The sequence below is a fragment of the Mercenaria mercenaria genome, chromosome 4 (genome assembly GCF_021730395.1).
Source record: "Mercenaria mercenaria strain notata chromosome 4, MADL_Memer_1, whole genome shotgun sequence".
In the NCBI taxonomy this organism is placed as follows: Eukaryota; Metazoa; Mollusca; class Bivalvia; order Venerida; family Veneridae; genus Mercenaria; species Mercenaria mercenaria.
Genome location: NC_069364.1, coordinates 16,201,638 through 16,225,844, shown reverse-complemented (window position 1 = coordinate 16,225,844; position 24,207 = coordinate 16,201,638). Strand labels below are relative to the sequence as shown.

Below are 24,207 nucleotides of genomic sequence, written 5' to 3'. Positions count from 1 at the left end.
CTGCGGCGTACATGCTGTGTACTCTTGCGGCGTACATGCTGTGTACTCCTGCGGCGTACATGTGGTGTACTCCTGGCCCGAGTCCTGTGGCGTACATGCTGTGTACTCCTGCTGCATACATGCTGTGTACTCTTCTGGCGAAACTGCTGTGATAATGTAAATTCCTTACCCCACCAACTTTCGTATGCAAATGCTGATCATTTGGACAGAAAAAAAACAGAAAAAAGATAAGTGACATGCAACAATAAATATTTACCCTTACCAAAATAATGTAGATTGATGTTATCAAATAAATTAGTATGCTTTTCTTCATCCACTTTTCAATGAAATAAATCAGTTTTTGTAGCATGTAATTTGGTAAACATTTGAAGAAAATGGCATAACTGCATCAAGGGGAAACAACTTTAATGCAACTAAATATGTGTTATGATTTATTATAGACGATGTGTGCGTAGTATGTATTTATTTTGATTAAAATCCATCTGAGAACAATCTAGGACTGGAATTATATAAGCATTTATACACTTTTACGTCCGTAAAAAGTGGCGCACCAAAAAAATTTGGATTGATTTTTTCCAATGGGGCGAGCGCAATTAGCCAAAAACGTTCTGAAAATATACGAGCGGCAGATCCGATGAACAACTTTTTAATTTGGTTAGGCCTTAATGAGTTAACATAATGAGCATTAAAGCCTTTATGAAACATGATAGAATGGTGTTTTGCTTAAGAGTATTCAAATAACAGTGAGAGCTATTAATTCTTCTCATTCGGGCGCTGTTGAGGCATTATCTTGGTAATTATTTCATGTATTACAAAATGTGATGCAACGAAGTTCAAATAAGGCTTTTCAATTATCCAAGTTAGAAAGCTCCAGGATTAATTCAAAATGAAAAAGAATATATTTTTACACTGCATGCAAGGTGCAGCTCAGAAATCACCAAGATGTAAGCTTCACAAATGAACATTGCAAATAGTTTGGCAAATTTTCATTGTTCAGAATACCGGTAATCTGAACTATTCTATGCTATTAAGATAAAAGTTACTCGGAAATCAAGTTCTTGCTTCCAAAAAAAAAAAATGTACAAATCCTTCCTGCATGAAGTGTACTTCAGACTTTTACCTAAAAAAATTCAAAGTATAAACACCAAAAGAAAATTAACAAGTCCCTCCCACGTATATGAAGTTTACTTCAGACTTTAACTTATAAAAAAAAAACTAAGTATAAATGCCAAAAGAAATTGTACAAGTCTTTCCCGCGTATATGAAGTATACTGCACAAATTTCAAAGTATCTGCGGTGTACATGCAGTGTACTATTTTCTTGTACAAGTCCCTCCTGCGTACATGCAGTGTACTCCTTAAATTTTCAGAGTATGTGCTGCGTACTTGAAGTGTACTAGTGACCTCCTGCGTACATGCTGTGTACTCGTCGAAATAGTATGTGGCATGTACGTGGCATGCGGTGTATGTAAAATGTACTCCTCTGGCGTACTACTGTGTTCGCAGCATATACACAGCAAATAGGCAGCATGTACGCCACAGAGGCTTGCTTCTGTAAGGGTGAAAACATACAGGTACAATGTCATATTGTGTTGATAATTATAATATATTAATTGTTTATCAAATTATGAAACAGTTTCAATTCAACCATCCAAGACATCACTCGTTTCTGCAAAATCTTCCTTACTGTCTGGTCAGAGCTCTGTACAAACAGCAAAAACATCATCTAAAACTTCATTAGATGTTGGTATAAGTAAGTCTGTAGTCTGTAAAGTATTTAGCGCTTGGTAGATGGTGGTTTGTTATTCTGGTTTAGGATGGAATGTTTTAGGAGGTTTGATAAGATTGTCAGTGTAATTCCTGTGGCTAATTAAGCTTTGGTATAAACTGATTTTTTCCATTGAAAAAATGACTAAAACTGGGTCAGTAACATTCTTACGAAAGGTGAGGCTGTTTAAATGTTGTACAAAAATAACTGACTTAATCTATATTTGAGCAACAGAGCTATTTCATTCTGTCATGTTTTATCTAACAACTAGCTAACAGTAGAAATGGTTCAGTGATTGGTATGTAAGATGGTTTATATTGATCAAATTCTGTTGTCCTGATCACTTCTTGTTGTTGTCATTGTAAAAAGCTAACAACAGTTTTCAAAGGTGTAGCAGTATAGCCTTTTTGTCACACAGCCTGGTGAGCTCAGTTCATTACAGGTAGCAATCATCTTTCTATATTGTGTAGAGTTTGAACTTAAAAGAATGGACTATTTAACAAGCATTGATAACCTTTCTCTTTTGGGGCATGACAATGTCAAAAATTCAATTGAAATCTTTCATCTTTATTTTCTTTTTTTAACAACACTTTCTACTTGTTTCTAATTAAAACAATAAATGTCTGATCTTTTTTGTATAAAATTACTCTGAAGGATTGCATTATATTTTTTTTATAATTATGTCTGTTCCTAATGTTCTTTTTAATACTTCTAAAGTGATATATTCAGGTATATAAGGAGCTATGTATAACTGTTTTAATTTCAGTTTTATTTTCAATTTTTATGCAGTTCATGAAAGACTTCAGTATTCAGATTTGTATGATTTAATTTAACACTGATAATATAAATTATATAACTCTACAGGAAGAATGTTGTATTTGAATTTCATGGATTTCTGTTGTTTTCTTGTTCTGTTGTATGTTTGTAAATGTTTAAATTTGGCTTAAAATGAATATACTGTAAAGAAATATTGTATCAATATACTGTGAAATCAATTAATTTCGTGAGCACAAAATTTCTTGATTTTGGCCAAAGTGGATATAGAAATATCAATTTCCGAACATAAAGCAAATAGGAATTTAGCTTGTTCGTTGGGATTTGATATATCTTGGTTCGACTCTGTCATGAAAGCCATGAATATTTATGATTTCATTGTTACCATACTGTAAAAGCAGAAATTTTTGCAAGGGTTTAATTTTCACTACATTTGCGAGGCTGTACATCTCATGAAAATTAATCCTCGCGTAAATATTCAGTATTAGTATAATTCTAATTCAAGTATGATACCATTTTTACAATTTTGCAAATATTAGACCTCGAGAACATACACAAAATTTAAAATTCATGAAATTTTGACCAAGTGAAAATATGTTCTTTTACAGTATATGTTAGTTTGCTGTTTAGTCATACAGTGTGACCACTGTCAACAGTTCCTCTTAACACTGAATACCTCTGTACAGCAAATACATTTCAGTCTTTCCAGTAGTGTTTGGTTTGTAGAGGTTTCACTGTAGAAAACACCCGAAGGAAAAGATCCCACTACTTTGCTATATGTAGTATTTCTTTGGTAATATATTAAATAGCCAAGGTTTGAAGCAGATAATATACAGTGAAACACACTGATCGCTCGAAATCACAGGATTAAAGCAAATTGTTCAGGGTTCAATCATGCAGAGGTAGAAAATATAAGAAAAAACATCTTGAGACCACATGAATTTCTCTAGTCAGCTGTGGGACTTTATCTATCACAGCTCCAGCAAGCAGTGTTTTGTTGTACAATTTAATCAGTGATTTTACAAATGGTCACAGGTTAACACCATGAAACTATCACACAGTGAAATTCTCAAAATCAGACAACTGCCTGTTGTAAACTATACTCCATAGAAGTTTCAGTATATATCCTACCGTTTAGAAGAAAAAACATTTTAGGCTTTCTTGAATTAGATTTGTTAGGATCATAGCTGGCACAATTGAAGAAAATGTTTCATACTTTGACCATGTCATACCTTTATATTATAACATTTTAGCTCAAGAAGAGAATGCCCGTGAAGAGAAAGCAGAATTAGAGAAGGAACTGAAGATATTCTGGCGTGACATTCCTTCAGTACTACTTAAACAGCAGTGTTTACATGATATTGCAAGGAAAGATTACGAAGTGAAGAGCCTTTTAGTCCCTCAAAATCTTGAAGATCAGGAACAAAAGGTTTCTATAGTTTTAATTCATTAATTACCTCTGTTACTTATTTTACATCTTTATCTGTGAGATAATTTTCAATGTCTTTTGTCTCTTACAACTTAATCGCAATAATGAAAGAAACATAAAATTTCAGTAAAAAACAAGAGCTGTCTCCATAGGATGACACATGCCCCCGATGGCACTTTAAATGAATAGTTATGGCCGATGTTCGAGTTTAGGACCTTTGACCTACGGAGCTGGGTCTTGCGCGCGACACGTCGTCTTACTGTGTCACACATTTATGCGTAGTTATTTTAAAATCCATGCATGAATGACAAAGATATGGACCGGACACGCCCATCAATGCACTATCATGAAAAAAGACCTTTAACATCTAAGTGTGACCTTGACCTTTGAGCTACGGACCTGGGTCTTGCGCATGACACGTCGTCTTACTGTGGTACACATTCATGCCAAGTTATTTGAAAATCCATCCATTGATGACAAAGATATGGACCGGACACGCCCATCAATGCACTATCCCTTAATGTCTAAGTGTGACCTTGACCTTTGAGATACGGACCTGGGTCTTGCGCGCGACACGTCGTCTTACTGTGGTACACATTCATGCAAAGTTATTTGAAAATCCATCCATCGATGACAAAGATATGGACCGGACACGCCCATCAATGCAATAACCTTTAATGTCCAAGCGTGACCTTGACCTTTGAGCTACGGACCTGGGTCTTGCGCGCGACACGTCGTCTTACTGTGGTACACATTCATGCCAAGTTATTTGAAAATCCATCCATCGATGACAAAGATATGGACCGGACACGAAAAATGCGGACAGACCGACAGACTGACAGACCGACAGACCGACAGACAGACGGTTCAAAAACTATATGCCTCCCTTCGGGGGCATAAAAATTGTATTTGAAATATTGGAACAATTATGATAGAGTTTATTAGAATGTATATATGGAACACTGGAAAAGTACATAAAGATATTTAATGTTGTGGATTAATTGGAAACAAATTTAACAAAAGATGTGTAATTTTCTGGCTGTAAAACAGTAGGTCATTGTATGTTGAAAAGTTGAACATCCTATCACAAGACCCTAGTTCTGAAATATGCTTAAAATTTACAAGATATATGTTTGTATTTTCAGACACAGTTTGGAGCGGCCTTGTTTGAGGACATAGCATGCATGATCTATGACTTGATAGATGCAAAACGTCAGTGGCAGAATTATATATCAAATCTCAAACTGATAAACATACCCGTGTTTGGAACCCCAACATCCACTGCTCCTGCTGGCGGAGGTAAGAATTGCTTATGTTAACTTAAACTGTTTTGTTTAATGCCCACCAGCTTAGCTCAATAGGGAGTACACAGATCTACGGATCTCGGAGTCGCGGGTTCGATCCCCGGGCGGGGATATGTCTCTCCATGACGATTTGATAAATGATTATTGTGTCTGATATCATTCGTCCTCCACCTCTGATTCATGTGGGGATGTTGGCAGTTACTTGCGGAGAACAGGTTTGTACTGGTACAGAATCCAGGAACACTGGTTAGATTAACTGCTCGCCATTACATAACTGAAATACTGTCGAAAAATGGTGTTAAACCCAAAACAAACAAACAATAACCTGTTTTATTTAAGATCAAAGTTCACTGACACAAATGTGATTTGGAAATAAAAAGTTGTTTGGATATTTAAAGATAATGTCAGGAATATCAGTTCCATTTCAAGAGTATATTTGCTGATGACAAAAGATGTCTACATGTATACTGAATGTTCCTGTAAAAATGTTCTGATTAATTTTTCATTTTTCTAGAGGGAGATAAGTCAGGGCCAGTGTCAGGGGCTCCAACTCCTGCTGGCCAGGCAGCAGGGAGTGTTGCCTCCCTGAACCTCGTTGAACAGATTGAGACCCCACATGTAGATATGAGATACTACAATGATCTGATGAACTGTGTACCACAGGAGAGTGCAAGTGTAGCACTTATCATGAATTGTATGCTAGAACAGGTAACCGCTCTAATCTTACTCAAAATCTAAATCTTTGCTATAATAGTACAGGGCCGCAGGGGCCACACAGAAAGAGTTGTCGACTTGGAATATCTTACCACTTGTCACTGTGGATTTTTTGACCTTGTTAAAGTAAAATTTCGTATGATGAAGCTATCTAGCTGGCTTCTTGAAGGTTGGTTCTTCTTCCTAGGAGCTTCTGTCTGGGGTTGTATGGAGGGATACCTTGATTTTTTTCAGCTGTAAAATATTTAAACTTGTCACCTTAATAGTTGGTGTTTTTGTACTTTTAAAGTATTACATAAAAAACAATATATCACATAACATCTGGAATTGTGAAAAATATGATATAATGTATATTATTTTAAGTGAGGTAAAGGATTTAAATGACAGTGAATTTTCAAAATCCAGGTTGAGGCCACTCAGCAGAACCTGGAGCCACCCAGTGAGCAACAACCACCACGCAGGAGTGACGGTATCAGCAGTGAACTGGCAGACCATCTTAGTTCTCTCGCTTTTAAACTCGCTCTCACAGAAGATGAACACATGGTATACATATTAATTCTATATGTTTAGATATGTCAGAAATATTTATACATAGAATATGGTAATAAACATGTGCTAAAATTATCTATAATGCAACCATGCTTTCAGTCTTCAGAAGAAGGTTTTGCAAATGTTTTATAAATGTTTACATCTAAATTCTATTTTAAATGAAATGTCCCCAGTTTTAACAACTAGCAACATATGTTAAAATTAAGAACTACATCTACTAGTAAATGTGCATACTTTTGAGATGTACTATTTTGTAAGTGATGATTCTTTTTTAATCAGTATGTGATGGCTAACAATGATGATTGATGCAAAGTGTAACATATAAATGATTTGACTGATGTATGTTCAGTCTCATTTCAATTTGTTGGTCAATGTTTCAGGCTCTTTCATCTGTTCTGACACTGCCAGAGCGACCGCCTGAGGAGTTCAAACAACCTCTGTTGATGAACCCACATGATGAAATCACTCAGCTTACACATCACCTCAAACCCATGCATGGCTTCGACCCTGAGAAAACAGAGTGTGATATGTTGAAGAGACTGAAGATCAGTACGCTGATGCATTTGCCACGGCCTACATCGTCTGTGGCGAGAGAAAGGGCAGCAAGATTACAGGAACTTGTACATTTCTGTGCAACAGATGGTCTCGCTCAGTCTGGTAAGACCTTATACAATTTTTTAGAGGAATTAAAAAGAGCAGACTACATGCCTAGCCATATTTTCAGACAAAATTTTTTTGATCAGTGTTGAGTATCCTTAGAAGGAAATTAGAATTGTCGAAGGGAGTGGGGGGCGGGGGGGAGAATCCAATGATGAAAGCCTGTTTTGAACTTTTATTCTCCTTGTTGACATTTTTAAAGCTTATTTAACTTCTTGACAATTTAGTGTATGATATACGATGGATATGCAAGTTTTGAGAACAACAGCAAAATGATACTATTTCAGAGATTGACCGTGCCTTCAAACAGTTTGTGTTTGAGTCTATGGACCTTGCTACGACTGATTCCAATGGTTTTATAATCACTCGTGACAGTGAGGGGTTGGAACACTCGGCAATACCCTGGGACGATCCCTACCCGTTCTTCAAGGGTATGATCCCAAAACATGAGAAGGAATCTGTGAGAATGAGTCCAGTATCGGACGAGAGATCAGGTCAGTTCATTATCTGCATTGATTTTAAATATCTTTATTTACCAGAGCTTTTATTTTTGGTGAAGGATCACTTAAGGACGTATGCTAGAATTTGGTGCGAAAATTTTCCCAATAACAGAATTTCTTCAAACTTTGGATATTGAAGGACAATCATCTAAGAAACAAAAAAATGCAATAAAAATCATAGGTCACCGGTATCGAAAAAGAGTTATCTGCCCTTAAAAACGGCATTTCCCTCAAAAATGACGTTTTCGAGGGCAGATAACTCTTCGAATCCGGTGACCTATGATTTTTATTGCATTTTTTTGTTTCTTAGATGATTGTCCTTCTATATCCGAAGTTTAAAGAAATTCTGTTATTGGGAAAATTTTCGCCCATCTCATATACAGGGAATTCTAGCGTACGCCTTTAAATTTCTTCTGTTACACAGCAGAAACCCTCCAAACTAAAGAATAATTAATAAAGATCTAAAATAAGACTAAATGATTTTCTGTAATGGACTTGTTACCTTATTGCAATATAAACCGTATTATATTTAGGTCCTGAAAACTTTCAGTTCGGTACAGAATTTTTTTTCCAGTTAAGTCTAAATCGTTGGAACATTATTGTTACAAGAGCAAAAAATAGTGACAAAAAATGATTAAATGGATGAATGCAGTCTGTTAATTTTTTTAATTAGTCAGTTATATTTCCTTTCAATAAAGGCTTGTGTTGGAGTTAAAGTTAAGCATTACATTTGAACAGTTTCTGATACATGTTTTAGGGAAGAAGTGTGAGAAAAAAGGTACATTATTTACATGTAGCTTGCATATACAGTAAATACTGTTTTAGCGACTTCTTTATACATATTTATGCACTTTGCCTTGATTGTTATGGCCTCATCACAATTCAGATTAATTCTTGATTTGAAGAAATCACCAAACTTGCATGTGGAAGTTTGATTGTTTTCCAAAGTTCCAATGAATACTTGAAATAATACCCGGTGAGTCCCTTGGATCTTCCTCCCTAGTTAAAGTTGTTACATTAAAGAGGATTGGCTCTTATATGGAGAAAGTGCTCAGTTGACCAGGAAATGTCTTTTTAGATTGATTCATATTGATGCTGCTTTTACTTCACCTTGTTTCTTAAATATATGCATGCTTCTTTTCTCACATTTATATATTTTCCCTCACTTTTCAGGCGACTATGTTTCTATTTTTATCTGTGGAAGCAGCCTTATTACCAAAACAGTACCTGGTTTATTTGTATATCCATCGTTCTATGAAAATTTCTCTATTTCTTGTTTCAAGTCAGTATGTACATGACACAGCATGTACTTGACTCAACATGTACCTGACTCAACATGTACTTGACTCAACATATACTGGACTCAACATGTACCTGATCTGGTGAACTTGTACAGTACCTCTCTGTCACTCATACACTTTGTTTAACATTATAACCTGAAAATAAGTAGAAAAACAAATTTTTTTTGGAAATGATGTGGGAAAAAAAATTGCATTTTGTACATGTTCATGAAACTCAGCACATAATCACAGTGTCATAAAGAAATTAATGAATTCAATCAATTTGCCAGTACAGCTAACTGTCACATGAGGTGGAAGTAGGGTATGATATTTAAATCTTCAGAGTGTACAGGCTCACCAGTTCAGGTTATGAGTTGATTCTGGGATAAATTTTTTCAAGAATTTCTTATTTTTCAACTTACCAGGGGCAGAATCAGAGATATATTCTGTATCTAGTCTCACGCCCACATATGATATGGGTGATTCTGTCACTCCTCTAACTCCACCCCCAGCACCCAGGCCTGACCCGCCCACAGAAATGTCTACCAGAAAATCAAAGAAGCAGAGGCCTGATTCTGCTGGGAGTGGCAAGAAGAAAGGCAAAGGAAAGAAAACAAAACGTAATTCAGTGTCATATTGCAGTGTATCTAGGCCCTAGTATTTAACATGAAGTAAAATAGTGCTAGCTAACCCAAATTGTAAATTGCTATAAATGTCAGTTTTTGTGTATTTATATGAAGCAATGAAATAAAAAGTAACAGTAAAACTGTGCAGTAAAAATTAATACAAAGGAAGAAAGGAAAAATAATAGTGTTTAGTAAAATAGTGCTAGGTAACTGGAAAACCTAATGTGCTGTAGATGTCACTTTTTTTGTGCAAGTATAGTGGCGTCTAAGTTAACACAAATTGTTATTTGCTATAAATGTATATATGTTTGTGTGAACCAATCAGGGCTCAAATTTGGCACTCACTAACTCGCTAAATGCAAGTAGATTTCAGGGAATGCGAGTAGATAAAAGCATTACACAAATTTTTTGCAAGTACAAATAAAAGTAGAAATTGCCGCGATTTATGTTAATGCTAAAGGTTTAGCAAGTAAGAAAAAAAGCTACATGTACTTGCTAAAATTTGCAAGTGTTCAAAAAAGTTAAATTTGAGCCCTGCCAATTGAGCAATACAAATGTCAATATAGTTTACAGCCAGTCCCTGCTCCCCCTGTAATACTAAGTAATTTAAAAAAGCTGAGTATTTCTTTTGATTTCAATATAATTTATAGATTTGCATTTCATAGTCATTAAAATATCGGTAGAAATTTAAGAAACACTTTTTATAATGCCATAAATTTCTTTTCTTGACTTAAATCTGTTAAGAGTTGAAATTTGGAATGTTTTAAGTGAGGTTTTCATTGGCAGTACATCTTACACACTTTAATATTAGAAATACCAGTACTTTTCATAACAAGATTTTTAAAAATCTTTTTAGAGTCACAGCTAGGGTAACCCATAAGTAGTTTCAGAATAGACAGACAAAGAGAAAGTAGAACCATCCTATAGTGGTACAAGTCATGGCTTTATCACCTGACTCAAGATGAAATATGTTGAGCCTACCAAATTAAATATATCTTCAGATTTTCTAAATAATACATTATGATTTAAACATTAATATATAATAAACTTGATATTGCATATTATTTATGAAATGATAAATTTTATAGAAATGTCAGAAATAAGAAAAGTGACTGGTTATACAGTTAATTTCCATGTTTCTAGAAACATGCTGGTGTGTCAAGTATGAAACAATTTTCATTTTGTTATGATGATTATTTAGTTATATTATATGTATTGTGTAATGCTTGTACTAATTATACAATTTTGTTTATTTTGCTAGTAAAAATAATGGATGAGCAGTCCAAAGGTTACTACATATATAATCATAGAAAATTAGTTGGCTAGAAAAATATTGTAGATCCTTTTCTTTTCTGAACCCTTCTTAGCATAAAATATACCTTTACCAAGTCAGAATCTAAACCAACATTTCAAGTATTTAAAACAAGAGAAATTCTGTCTGTAAAAGTGGTAATGGCTTAATTATTCCTTTCTTTTCAGTAGTCTAAATATGTAGCTTGATGTACTGTAGTCTTTTGTTTAAATACAGGAACCCTTCTGTAAAGGCTATTTCATACATACACCAAACCAAAAACTGAGCCAGAACCAATGCCATTTAGGTTTTTTTTTGTTTCAGAATTGGCTAGGGCTTTCATATCTCCAATTTTGATCCAAAATCTCCTGGCAAAACTGTGTGAATCAACCAAATAAATAAATAAATTAAAAAAAGGAAAAACATGACCTTTTTTTAATCCTTTTGGATCCACTTTGTTAACCAACTAGGATTTCAATTTGTACATATATTCATTTCGACATATGTGTACAATGGCTCTTTGATCATAATGCATTTTAATTTTTTCCGGGTTCATTGTTTAATATGAAATGGCCTTAAAAATGTGAAAACTTATCCTCGAAGCCATGAGTTAAATTAGAGAGGTTCCAGATGTTTAATGTAAAATTTAGCATAATATTTTGGCATTAATATTTTCGTTTGATGATTTACATTTCTACAGAACATAACTGTCACTATTTAAATAGTAATTTTTAGGAGTTTGTGGAAATTGAAGCACAGAATATGATTGGCAAATGCATGGTTAATTTGATGGTCATATTCTTCGATTCATTCCAAATAAACTTCTAAAAGAATAATTTCATATCTTTAATTACATTTTATTCTAGTGTAATTATGCCATCTATTTTTATACGAAAATACGTGTTTTTTCTTTTAATACAAAATTTATAGTGAACTTAAATATTTATGTTTGGAGACATCCATATTTAGTAGAATCTGTCCCAAATTTTGTAGTTGAAACCAATTGAAAAACAAAACTCTTCTTTTTAACTTTCTGGTTTCAGTATACTGTGACATCATTTAATTTTGTGGACTTGATGGTTTGGCAAAAGCAGATATTTCGTGGAGATATGAGCTTAAGTAGATATACTGAATGGGAATTTAACCTTATCATTCTGGAATGATTTATTCTGCCTTTGCGACATGTAGATCATGATCCGCTGCAATCATCGTTGATCAAATCTGCACTGTCACATATTAGTAGTACTTTTGGTCAGCACCATAAAGTTAATGGTACTCAATGAAATGGACAAGTTCATTAGAAATTTAGTGAGATAGGTATATATATCATTGATTTACTTTCATTATGAATCAACTGAATTTTATGAATATCCCAACAATATGTATTCCAGTATCAATGAAGTCTCATGGACATTCATTAAATTGTGTAAATGGAAAAATATTTCAAGAAGAATCAGATCACATACAGAGGTGACTATGTCTAACAAAATAAACCTTACATTTTCATACATATTCTTCCCTTCGATATTTTTAGAAACACAAGCATAATTTTTTTTAACATAAATATTTGTAAACAGCAGTTTATTTGAGTGATTTTGTCAAAACACACCAAATACACATTATGCAAAAATTTTAGAAATGTGTGTTTATAAATTTTATAAACTTTTCCTCTTTTAGAAAAAAATATAGCCATGCATATATGATTTGAGTACCGTTCCTGTTGATAAAGTTTTTTTTTTTTCTAATTGTAACAGTTTATAGATTCTTACTTTATTACATTTCCTGTGCAAATAAAATATATCTTTGGACCATAAAAGATAGGACGTTAATGAAATTTGGCAAATAGAGATGTAAAATTATATCTTTTTAAGATACATTTCTTATAATATTGTACATTTTTTCATTGTGAAAATGTATATTGCATGCATAACTTTCCTATACATGTATTTAATATATATATATATATAAAATACTTTTGCTGTTCCATATCAATACAGTACAATCGCGATACTACGAAAAGCCAAGGGACTGGCCGTTTTTTTCGTAATATCGCATTTTCGTTTGAGCGTAGCATAGGAAATTTCGCTATACAGCACTTTAATATCTACACGTCGTAACCCGTGATATTTATACATGTGATTTTCGTATCGAAGTACATGTAAAAAATTGCAGTTGCATATTCCGATACCCACAGCTACCCTTTACCGAATAGTTTGGTATAATAAAACAATAATATACAGATGATCAGGCCTTAAATATTGTTATATTTTCTTTATGCAGTGATTCTTTGAGACGTATAGATATCGAAGCAAGTATGTCTTGTATGCCATCCGATCGAATAGTTATAGGAGAGAAAAAAATAACCACTAACTTATGTCATAGTGTACAGCGTGTGTTTTGAATTTAATTACTAAGTTTTCACACTTTAATCACTGTTTACGCCCAGCTAAATGATAGTGACACTTTCCACTCTAAAGCATTTTCACGCCGTCATGGAAGGTGTGAAAACTTAAACAATACATTCGTAAAATCGCAACTAAAACCAGTTGAAAACAGGCTTTAAGGGGATAACAATACATTCGTAGTAGCGCATTTTTTCGTAAAATTGCATTTTCGTAAAACCGCGACTTTGTTACATAGAAATAAAAAGGAAAGCAGCTGGGACCGCAACACCTTTTCGTAGTATACCGATATTTCGTTAAATTGCGATTCGTAGCATCGCAAATGCACTGTACATATAATCAGAAGAAAAAAAATTAGTTAGGGGAGTGGGGTTGGGGATGCATTTTATTTCTTTTTTAAACCATACATGTACTAGAAAGAATATTTTGTGTTTATTAATTTCACTTGATTGCAATGATTTTCATTTTTGTTTGGAGAAAATACGTTGGCATTAAAAGTAATCTTGTAATCTGAATCTGAGGTTCAGGGGCAAGTTGTTTGAAACTTTAATAGGCTGTTAAACTAACCGCCTGTTAAATTTTGATTCAAAATACTAGACTTGGTGGGAAACACTATAGTATGATGTTTTAATCTTAATATAAAGATGTTTTAGTGTTCAAAATCCGTAACTTATACATTTGTTTTTTGAGTTTTCTAAAATGTCAAAATGTAACTCTAAAAATTAATTGACTGTTATCTTAATTGTTTGTTAAAGTTTCGAACAACTGGGCCCAGTTTTCTCTTGTCTAAAACCATGGATTTGTACTGAAATAGATACAGCGATGTACATGTAATAAGTAATATTTCTATATGACTTTAGAAAATTTTACTGATTATCTGATCTATCTGAATAAGAAATAACAATGTGACAACATGCTCAATATGTTGCAGATATATGTAATTATGATGTAGAATATTTGGATAGAATATAAAATTTGGAATCAGCCGCAGAATTAGGCATCTGCAGTGTACATCTTATCTAAATTTAAGCATAAGCAGAAATAAAAAATACAAAGTACACTTTTTTAAATTACATTTCTAATTTTACATGATAGGAGCTCAGTCACCTACTCCATCTGAGGAGAAGAAGGAAGAACCTGCCAAAGAGGGGTCAAGGTCATCGTCTGCTGACAGCAGAAAAGGAATCCTCCGACCTTCATCAAGGTCAAGTTCCAGGGATGGCAGGAGGTCAAGGTCGCCTTCAGGTATGTTAATCAGTGTTACATATCTCCTCAAGCACTGTGGAAGTGGCCAGACACGATGTATATATCTTATTGTTGTTGTTGTTGCTATTAATTTTCTAAATGTCTCTAATCTCCTTTTACTGTCTGTATGAAATATGGAAACTGAATGATCAGTTGTGCTTACATATGGAATAATTACATATAAAAGTGTATTTAGGTGATGGCAAATTGTAGTACATAGATGTTTGTACTTCAAATGAAGATTACATGTCAGGAGTGAAGCAGTTATGTTGGAATGATCCTGTACACTCCTTTCTGCCTGTTCTAATGGTTGTTGTTGTTTGCTTTTAAACATTTTTTCCATTGTGTGAAATTTCCATTCACTGTAAAAAATTTAAACTTGAGCAATTTACAGTACACTGCACACTCACTTCAGTACAGCAGAGATGTTTTAGAGGATCAGATCTCAACCTTCGACAGCTGTATAGGTTTTGGGTGCTAAAAGTATACCCCACCCACACTATATATTAACACCATAAAACATACTTATTTTTAATAACTTAAAAAATAGTTGAAATATTTTTGTTATAACAATATTTACCATGAAAACTGCAGATACATTATCATAAAAGAACATAGATTTATTTAATTTCTCATTTTTTCTTTGGATATGTGTAAATTATTGCTAAAACAGAATGTAAAATAGACTGAACATCATAATTGTGCTTGTCAGCGGCAAATTTTTTATTGAATTGGTGAGAAAATGAACTGCTTTATATGTGATGTGAACATTTGTAAATGAAATTTTAGAAATATATATCAAATCAAATTTGGAGCCACAGTGCTCCCATGTTACATGTAAAGACATGTTAACATCAGTCCATAAATTGAAGAGAGTGCAGTGTATGTGATTGCATGTTTCTTAACTCACAGCACACAATTTCATGTTGTGCACTGTACTTTCAGCTGGAGGCAAGTACGGCCGTGGTTCTTGTGTGTCAGGTACTAAACTATGCTGTGTTGTTGCCCTGTAATTATCACACCCCATCCACTGATTCCTAAACAGTTGTCAAGTCTTGTTAGAAGTTAAACAAGTTTTTGTGTTATGTTGTTCTCACTGGTTTGTTATTCATGTTTTAACAATGCATGAGAGTTATCAAACTTCACATTTGATACATTTTACTGAATTGTTTTATAATCCTTAAGTTTATGACATCAATGATGGGAAATTTTATGGGACTTGAACTAGTACAAGAAATTTACTCTTATGTTAAAATTATAGAAGCAAAAAAGGTAAAACAATAATTTGTTGTCATAAACTTCCTTTGTACTATAAGTACCGCACAGTATTATGGCGTTTTTATTTTTAGCAACATGTAAATAAACAATCAGTACTTAGCTCTCTCCTTTAAAACAAAAGATACAGGAAGTAAGTTCAATAGTTGGCTTGATAGCGCAGTAGGTTGAGTGGATAGACATGTAATCATTTTGTATTAATAGTTTTGATAGTTCGAACCCTGGATCTGTCCATTTTTTTACATTTTGCATTTAATTTACATACTTTAAGTTTGTTTTCTCTGGTTTCTAATTCATTCACGAAAGCTGCAGAAACGTAAGATCATATTAAAGACGATGCGTATTTAAACATGATTACTTGTTAACAGTGACATAAGTTAGTGAACAAGTTAATACTAGATTAACCAACCCGTGTTGTTTTCGTTGAATCGTATTGAAAAAAAGAAAGAAATTAAATACAGTTTTAAAAACAAATGTTTACGGGTCTGGGAATCGAACTCCCGACGAAAAAGTATAACACGAATACTGTTACCGCTCGGCCAACGAGGAATTATTGTTTGCATCATAAACATAGTGTATTGACTTAAATTTATGCTATTGTTTTTGTTTGTTTACATTTCAAAGCGCCTTATTACTGTGCGATACCTATACTCCCGCACGATAATTTAAATGACAGCATGTTTATGTTATTGTTTGATTCTTATGGTTCTCATGCATCGTTGAACTCAGAAAGGTTATCAATGATAGAAGTTAAGTGCATACTGTAATGTTATACAAAAATATTTTCTGTATTGAAAGATTTTAATGAAGAAAAATCATAATTATCAAACATGTTATCATTTGAGTTATCTTGTAGGATTTATACTTGGTTTGTAATGTTTTTACATAACCGTATGTTTTCAGCATTTAGGGTCACATGTTTGAGACCAGTATCAGACCTCCTGCATCTGATTGGATGTATCTGAAAAATGGACCAATGGCAAGGACCCATTTTGAGACTGGTCTTTAAATTCAAATTATAACATTAGAGTTAAACTTGTAGATTATTGTTGTAAAGTAAATATGAATATAGATCATTGTTGCGCTAACATTTCAGTACATTTTGCTGATCAGGAAGACAAACTTTCAGGTAGATCGTTACTGCGTTATCCTGCTGCCGCACCAAAATATCATATCTATGATTGCATCCTTTTTTAATGCCTTAAAGCCTTTAGTAGCATTTATTTATTCTTCTGGTAGAATTTAACATTTTTTGCCACCTAAATATCTTTTAAAAAATTGTATACATCTGATATATGAGCCGTGCCATGAGAAAACCAACATAGTGGGTTTGCGACCAGCATGGATCCAGACCAGCCTGCGCATCAGCGCAGTCTGGTCAGGCTCCATGCTGTTCGCTTTTAAATCCTATTGGAATTGGAGAAACTGTTAGCGAACAGCATGGATCCTGACCAGACTGCGCGGATGCGCAGGCTGGTCTGGATCCATGCTGGTCGCAAAGCCACTATGTTGGTTTTCTCATGACACGGCTCATATGATGAATTCGGAATATAATCATGCCTCTACCCTCTAGGTTATCTTGCAATTCTGTAATAATCTTGTCTTTCTTGTGTTCAAAAAATATTTACAAGGTTAAGCCTTGTGAACTATATACTCAAAAAGTTTTACTAAATGTTATCATTTGGTGATACAGTGTATTTCTTTCTCTAAACATGAATAACTAAAATTGTAGACAGTCAAAATTCTGTATCATTAATTATATTCTTGCTTAGTAACAGACAAAATGCTATGTAAGGTATTCTGTCATGATTCACAATTGCTGCCAACAGCTCCAAAATGAAACAGCCATTGCATGAATTGTGAAAATGGTTAAAGTTTTAAGTTTTAACTCAAAACAAAGGCAAAAACTTTCAGATGATTTTCAAAGCTTAGGTGAGGCAGTGTTTAAGTGATTCACAGAGTAAAGAATGAATTTTTCTTCTAACTCTAGCTGAAATTTATTTACAAGCTCTTAACTAGGCATTGCACTTTTGCTTTCATATTTTATTTGTTGGAATAGTGACTGCTATCATAGAGACTGTATTACTTTGAATGTACAGTATGAATTATTTGCTTCGTCTATAAAAGAAGTAGAATTCTAATTTAAGAATTAGATCTACTTGTATCTTCAAGGTTTGCTTGATTTATCTGTTTGACAGCTAGTTTTTCCTGACTCACTTTGAAAAAGTCTAGTACAGTCAGTGTTGAGTAATAATAGAAATTCATGACAATTTCACAAAAGACATTCATCCTCCTCTGCTGATTCCTGTTTTTCACGATTTCCTATTTTTTGAGAACAAGGCAGAATCAGTATAGAACACCTTTTAGATAAACACTTTCAGTTTGAAACTGGAATATTGTCAAAAAACAGTGTATATCCTGATTTCATGTGAAACAGCTGGAGGTAACAACAGTTCAAACCTAATTTCACATGAAACAGCTGGAGGTAACAATAATACAAACCTAATTTCATGTGAAACAGCTGGAGGTAACAATAATACAAACCTAATTTCATGTGAAACAGCTGTAGACAACAACAGTTCAAACCTAATTTCACGTGAAACAGGTGGAGGTAACAATAATACAATCCTAATTTCATGTGAAACAGCTGTAGGCAACAACAGTTCAAACCTAATTTCACGTGAAACAGCTGGAGGTAACAATAGTTCAAACCTAATTTCATGTGAAACAGTAGTAGGTAACAACAATTCAAACCTTATTTTGTGTGAAACAGCTGTAGGTAACAATAGTTTGAGCCTATTTTTAGGTGAAACAGCTGTAGGTAACAATAGCTTGAGCCTAATATCACGTGAAACAGCTGTAGGTGTCAGCAGTTTGAGCCTGATTTCACGTGGGTATCAACAGTTAAAGCTTTCTTCATTAATACTTTACTTAGTTTATAGTTCTTTCTCTGCTCATAGCAACTAGTTGTACAGTTTACATGTATAGTCAATAACATCAGTTTGTGTTTCAGGTTTCTGTTGTAGACATGTATCATGTATATTTACTGGAAAAAACGAAGTTTGATAAAGCAGTTCATATTTACAATATTTCAATATCTAGCATTTTTTATCATAATTATGTTACTATACCTTAGTTTAATGCCAAAGCAAAAGCAAACATGTAAGATTTACTACAGTAAAACTTAAATTGCTAAAGAGACCATGTCTATTAAGAACAAATTATGTTGTATTAAGAGACCAGTTCTGTTGAGAGAATGCATTTTGTCCTTGTCTAAGGTGGTCTGTTAATGCAAGTTGTATAGTATTTCTGTATAAAGAAAACACTGTCTTTGTTTCTATTGGCCTGTTTTTAATATAAAAATAATGTAAGCTTGACAGATTTTACGGTTAGAGATTTTGAAAGTTTTGCACAATTTGCAAGTTTTTTAACACAAAGCTGCTTTAAGAATAGATGTACATTTGTTTAATAGACTGGAACTAGAGTCATTTACTTTTTTCTGTAACAGTCCCTCATTTAAATTGTGCAAAGTGCGCATTTAAATTATTTCTATTTTTCCCATATTATAAAACAAATGCCACATTGCTTATCATAGGACAGTAATGTTGTGAACATTCAGAGAGATACTGTCAGCCTTAGCTCCACCTCAATTGTCAGTATTCTCCTCACATCATGACAATATTCACTTCTAACTCAAAGCAGTGTGATATTAATATAATATAGTATATTTTGTTTGTTATCAATGCATTGCCCAGAGTGTAAAACTTCATAGCTGAGATTTTTGCCTTCTTCAGTACCTGGCAAAACATTTTTTATAAAAAAAATTAGTGCACAATACACACTGGTGCACATCATGCACAGAAAATGATGGTACTTGTTGGCATCCTTGTTCCAATTATAGACTGGAAATAGTATTTTAGAGTTATAATTGGTTGTTATTCAGCTCAGATGTGTGGCTTTATATTTCATCTCAAGCAGATATTTCATTGCATGCTCCCATTTCTATAATAAATTACTAGCAAAATAGTTCCACCGTGAGGCGATCACATAGTTGTTCCATCATGGGATTTATGTTATGATTAAACTGTTAGTATTATCATGATGTTTTGTTTGTCTGAACAGTTCACTTTGAAGCGGATAAGGAAGGCCATACAATTGCTCATGTGGTGGATGATGAGAAAGGAGAGGAGGAAGTTGAGATTCTTGATGGGAAGACAACAGAAGAGAGCATGAACGAGATTGTTGATGCTCAGAAACGTCAACTTGACCAATGGTGTTTTGCAGAACATTACGAAAACAAGGTTTTACTTCAGGTAACTGTTTTGCAAAACATTACAAGAACATGTTTTTCTTTAGATAAATGTTTTGCAAAACATCACAGGACCAAGGTTTATCTTCAGTTTAATGTTTTGCAGAACATAACGAGAACAAGGTTTTACTTCTTGTAAAATACGTTTTTATTTGTCACAGAGCACTAACTGTACAATTGGTTCATAGCCCGAGATAACAGCAAATATGTTTTTTTGTTATTTCTGTAATAAGATTATCATTATTAAATTTGTAACCACATAGTTTCAGTCTTATCTGTCACAGTTAAATGCAGGGGTTTCAATAAGGGCCAGAAGGCAGGTATTTCCCCCTGCTATTGTGGTCTGAAGCCCAGACTGTTTTTCCTGTTGCGAGTAAATTTTTCTAAAAGTGAGAGCCTACACTCTGGGACCCTTTTCTGCTTGGCAGTTTTCACCTTCTACTTCAAAAATTAATGAGATCCCTGTACTGCTGAACAATTTTTAAACTAAACACTTTGCTGTTATTTTTAGCTCGACTATTCGAAGAATAAGTAGAGCTATCCTACTCACCACGGCGTCGGCGTCACACCTTGGTTAAGTTTTTCGTACCAGTCCACTTTTTTGACAAAGTCTTTTGAGATAAAGCTTTGAAACTTTCAACACTTGTTTACCATCACCATGTCCAGTTTAGTGCAAGAGTACATAACTCCATCAAGGATTTTGGCTGAATTATGCCCCCTTTTAACCAGTTCACATTTTGTGTAAAGTGTTTGACATATGGCTTTGAAACTTTTATCACTTGTTTATTATAACAGTCTTTACATGTAGGCAAGAGAACATAACTCTGTCAACTATTTTGGCGGAATTATGGCCCTTTTTGGACTTGGAAATTGGTACAATTTTTGTACAAGTCCATGTTTTGTCAAAACTATCTGACATGTGGCTTTGAAAGTTTGAACAATTGTTTATCATCATGATTTATATTTGTAGGCAAGAGTACATAACTCTGGCAACTACTTTGGCTGAATTATGGTCCTTTTTTGACTTGGAAATTGGTTCAGTTTTCGTACAAGTCCATGTTTTGTCAAAACTATTTTACATATTGCTTTGAAACTTTGAACACTTGTTTATCATCTTGATTTCCATCTGTAGGCAAGAGTACATAACTCTGTCAACAATTTTGGCTGAATTATGGCCCTTTTTGGACTTGGAAATTGGTTCAGTTTTCATACAAGTCAACGTTTTGTCAAAGCTATTTGACATGTGGCTTTGAAACTTTTTAACACTTGTTTATCATCATGATTCCCATCTGTAGGCAAGAGTACATAACTCTGTCATCTATTTTGGCTAAATTATGGCCCTTTTTGGACTTGGAAATCAGTTAAGTTTTTTCGTACCAGTCTGTATTTTGCCTAACATGTTTGTCATATGGCTTTGAAACTTTGACCACTTGTTTACCTTCATAGTCTGCTTAACTAGGACAAGGACTTTAGCTCAGTTATGGCCCTTGCTTGGACATAGAAATTAATTAGGTTTCGCATACCATTCGATATTTTGTCTATTAACTGTTTGATATATGGCTTTGAAACTGTGAACACTTGCTTACCAACATGGTCACATATTGCCATATAGTGCAAGAGTAAACCAGATCCTCAAATGCAGGTACATTGTTTGTCTTTTCTGTTCCTTTTCTTTTGTCTGAAAATCTCAGGTAATATTTTGACCCTATACTTCTATCAATTCTTCGAATAGTTGATTGTGCTGTCAACAGACAGCTCTTGTTTAAGATATTGTTTGGTTCAAAGCAGAGTGGTTAAGGTCAATAGAGGTTTGCTCAGTAGGACCATACCAGGTCCAAAGCCTCCTTCATGTTAGGATTAGCCATTCAGCAGGTTTAATCAGGTTCCACCTAGTTATCACTAATGTCTGAAATTATAATATGTAAGAGATGTCATTTAAACAAATATTCTCAAAATTGTTTATTAGTCCAAAATATTTAAAAATTGATACAGGTGTTGAAAGCTGCAATGTACAAGCTGCCATATGTAGATACATACTACCACAAGCGGGACCATTCTCTCATGGTTGTCTTACACAATCCACACAATCCAGAGTTCCAGAATCATGAAGATTGGCATACAGAACTACACTCTAATGTTGGATTCAGGTAAGGATGTGGTGAATTAAGTCCATTTTGTTTACCTTTACCTCGCTAGATTTCTAAAATGGACTGGTCTTTCATTCAATTTGGGCAATACCATTTATTATTTGAAGGGATGTTCACTGAAATTTTACAGATTGGATAGCATACAGTGCAGACTTAAGATCAGCTTGCACAGATGTGCAGACTGATCTTGGTCTGCACTTGTCGCAAAGGCAGGATCACTTGTTGCAAGCAGGCTAAAAGTTAAACATCATTTGATAATAGAGCCGGTTATAGCAATAAGTTGATCTAACAATGGTTCCTGGACTTTGCACTGGCTCCGTTTATTGTAAGAATCAATTATGGCATTAGTTGATCTAACCAGAATTGCAAAAATCTGTACCAGTAAAGTATTGTATTCTTAAGAAATAGGAGATAGCTTCCCCACATCTATTATCAGAGGTTCATTTACTATACTTTAAACATTTTAGGAATTACCTAGATTACGTGGAAGAGTCAGTCTCTGATTGGTTGAAGGAGGAGGAGGCCAAATACCAGGCTCACATGTTGTCACAGGAACTCATGAAAATGAGACAGGATGAGGAGGCTGCTAGCAGGGCCTCGGAGAGAGCCGCCAAGAAAGGAGGAAAACGCTCGGCCAGTAAGTCATCATCTGGTTGGATTATATATTTCTTCTGTAATGAAGCTTTGTAATGTATTTCTGCTACCTTTTTGCAAAAAAACTATTTTTTCCACCAGAAACGTACATGTATTAATGTGGGGAAAAAAAACCTGTATAAATAAGACAGTTCACATGTTGTTAACACATGTATTTTACTTTTCAAATGCTGTGTCAGGGCAGCATATTTATTCATGTGCAAATGAATATCGAGTTTCTGCATCTTGTTTTCTCCATAAACTGTCCTTTTCTTGGTATAGAAGTTGGAAGTCCAGGCCATAATTATTATGTACTGCTACATAAGCTACAAATGCAAAGGCAAAATCACTTGCTGCCAGCAGGCTAAAGGTTAAAATCTCAGCCTGAACAAACTTTGCTAAAAGAAGCTTTAGACAATATATTTTGTTTTGTAAGGAGGTAACAAGAAGAGTGGGAGTGTAGACAGTAGTATACAGTCCTCACCTAGAACAGGTAAACTGTGCACTGGTAAATGGTCTCTGAAAATCTTATTGAACTCAGTGTATTTTTTGTTGGCTTCCTTTGTTTCGTTTGAAGTGTTATGTTATGCACAAATTCCATGAAAATTCTACTTCATATGTTCTACATGACATTTTGTGCGGTCATTTTGCTGCGGGATAGATTTGAGAACTGTGTAGTCCTGATATGTGAATATTTATTTCCGCTAACGTTCTCACAAAAATGATAATATGAAACTGAAATAAAAAGATTAAAACACAAATTGCACTATTTACAATGAAGGGTATGAATCTAGATTATCATTTACCATTATTTCTTCAAAAGCATCACGCTCAAAATCACCGAAGGGCGGTTCCAGAGGGAGCAGCCAGGACCGCCCATCTTCTGCAGGATCGGGTAATATGTTCATCCGGGATGGGTCACTGAAGGCCTGGAAAATCGAACAAGATCGAATTAAAAGTGAAGAGGAAGAAAAAGAAAGAGTTAGAAGTGCAAAAAGATCAAAGTCACCAAAATCAAAGGTTTGAAATTTTGATTTGCTCCTTATCTTCTCATTTCTATGAGTTATATCATATTCAATTTCATAACTGAAATTAAACATTTTTTCCCCTCTTTGAAGCTTAGGAATATTTCACAGTGTAGTCGGAATAGTTAATATTGCAATCAACCTAAAGCCCAACAACAGGAAAACTTTATTGACAGTTTTTCATTAAGCTCCTGTTATACTTAAGAAAGGCTCTGTCCATTGCAATAAATCAAAGATGTCTGATTAGTGTAATAAATTATTTTGTTTTTGCTTTTTGATA

At 34.1% G+C, this 24,207-nt stretch overlaps 1 protein-coding gene across 1 annotated transcript in view; it reads left to right on the top strand.

Annotated features, from left to right (window-relative positions):
* The window catches only part of LOC123551072 (sperm-associated antigen 17-like), a 53,786-nt gene that overhangs the window by 6,363 nt on the left and 23,216 nt on the right, over window positions 1-24,207 (top strand). Inside the window, exons 7-21 of the mRNA XM_053542062.1 lie at window positions 1,636-1,752; window positions 3,795-3,970; window positions 5,116-5,269; window positions 5,789-5,982; window positions 6,394-6,531; window positions 6,918-7,194; window positions 7,482-7,688; window positions 9,400-9,594; window positions 14,389-14,538; window positions 15,484-15,519; window positions 19,936-20,126; window positions 22,115-22,269; window positions 22,737-22,906; window positions 23,339-23,395; window positions 23,726-23,922. Coding sequence (XP_053398037.1) covers window positions 1,636-1,752; window positions 3,795-3,970; window positions 5,116-5,269; window positions 5,789-5,982; window positions 6,394-6,531; window positions 6,918-7,194; window positions 7,482-7,688; window positions 9,400-9,594; window positions 14,389-14,538; window positions 15,484-15,519; window positions 19,936-20,126; window positions 22,115-22,269; window positions 22,737-22,906; window positions 23,339-23,395; window positions 23,726-23,922 — 2,414 coding nt within the window. The remainder of the gene's footprint in view (window positions 1-1,635; window positions 1,753-3,794; window positions 3,971-5,115; window positions 5,270-5,788; window positions 5,983-6,393; window positions 6,532-6,917; window positions 7,195-7,481; window positions 7,689-9,399; window positions 9,595-14,388; window positions 14,539-15,483; window positions 15,520-19,935; window positions 20,127-22,114; window positions 22,270-22,736; window positions 22,907-23,338; window positions 23,396-23,725; window positions 23,923-24,207) is intronic.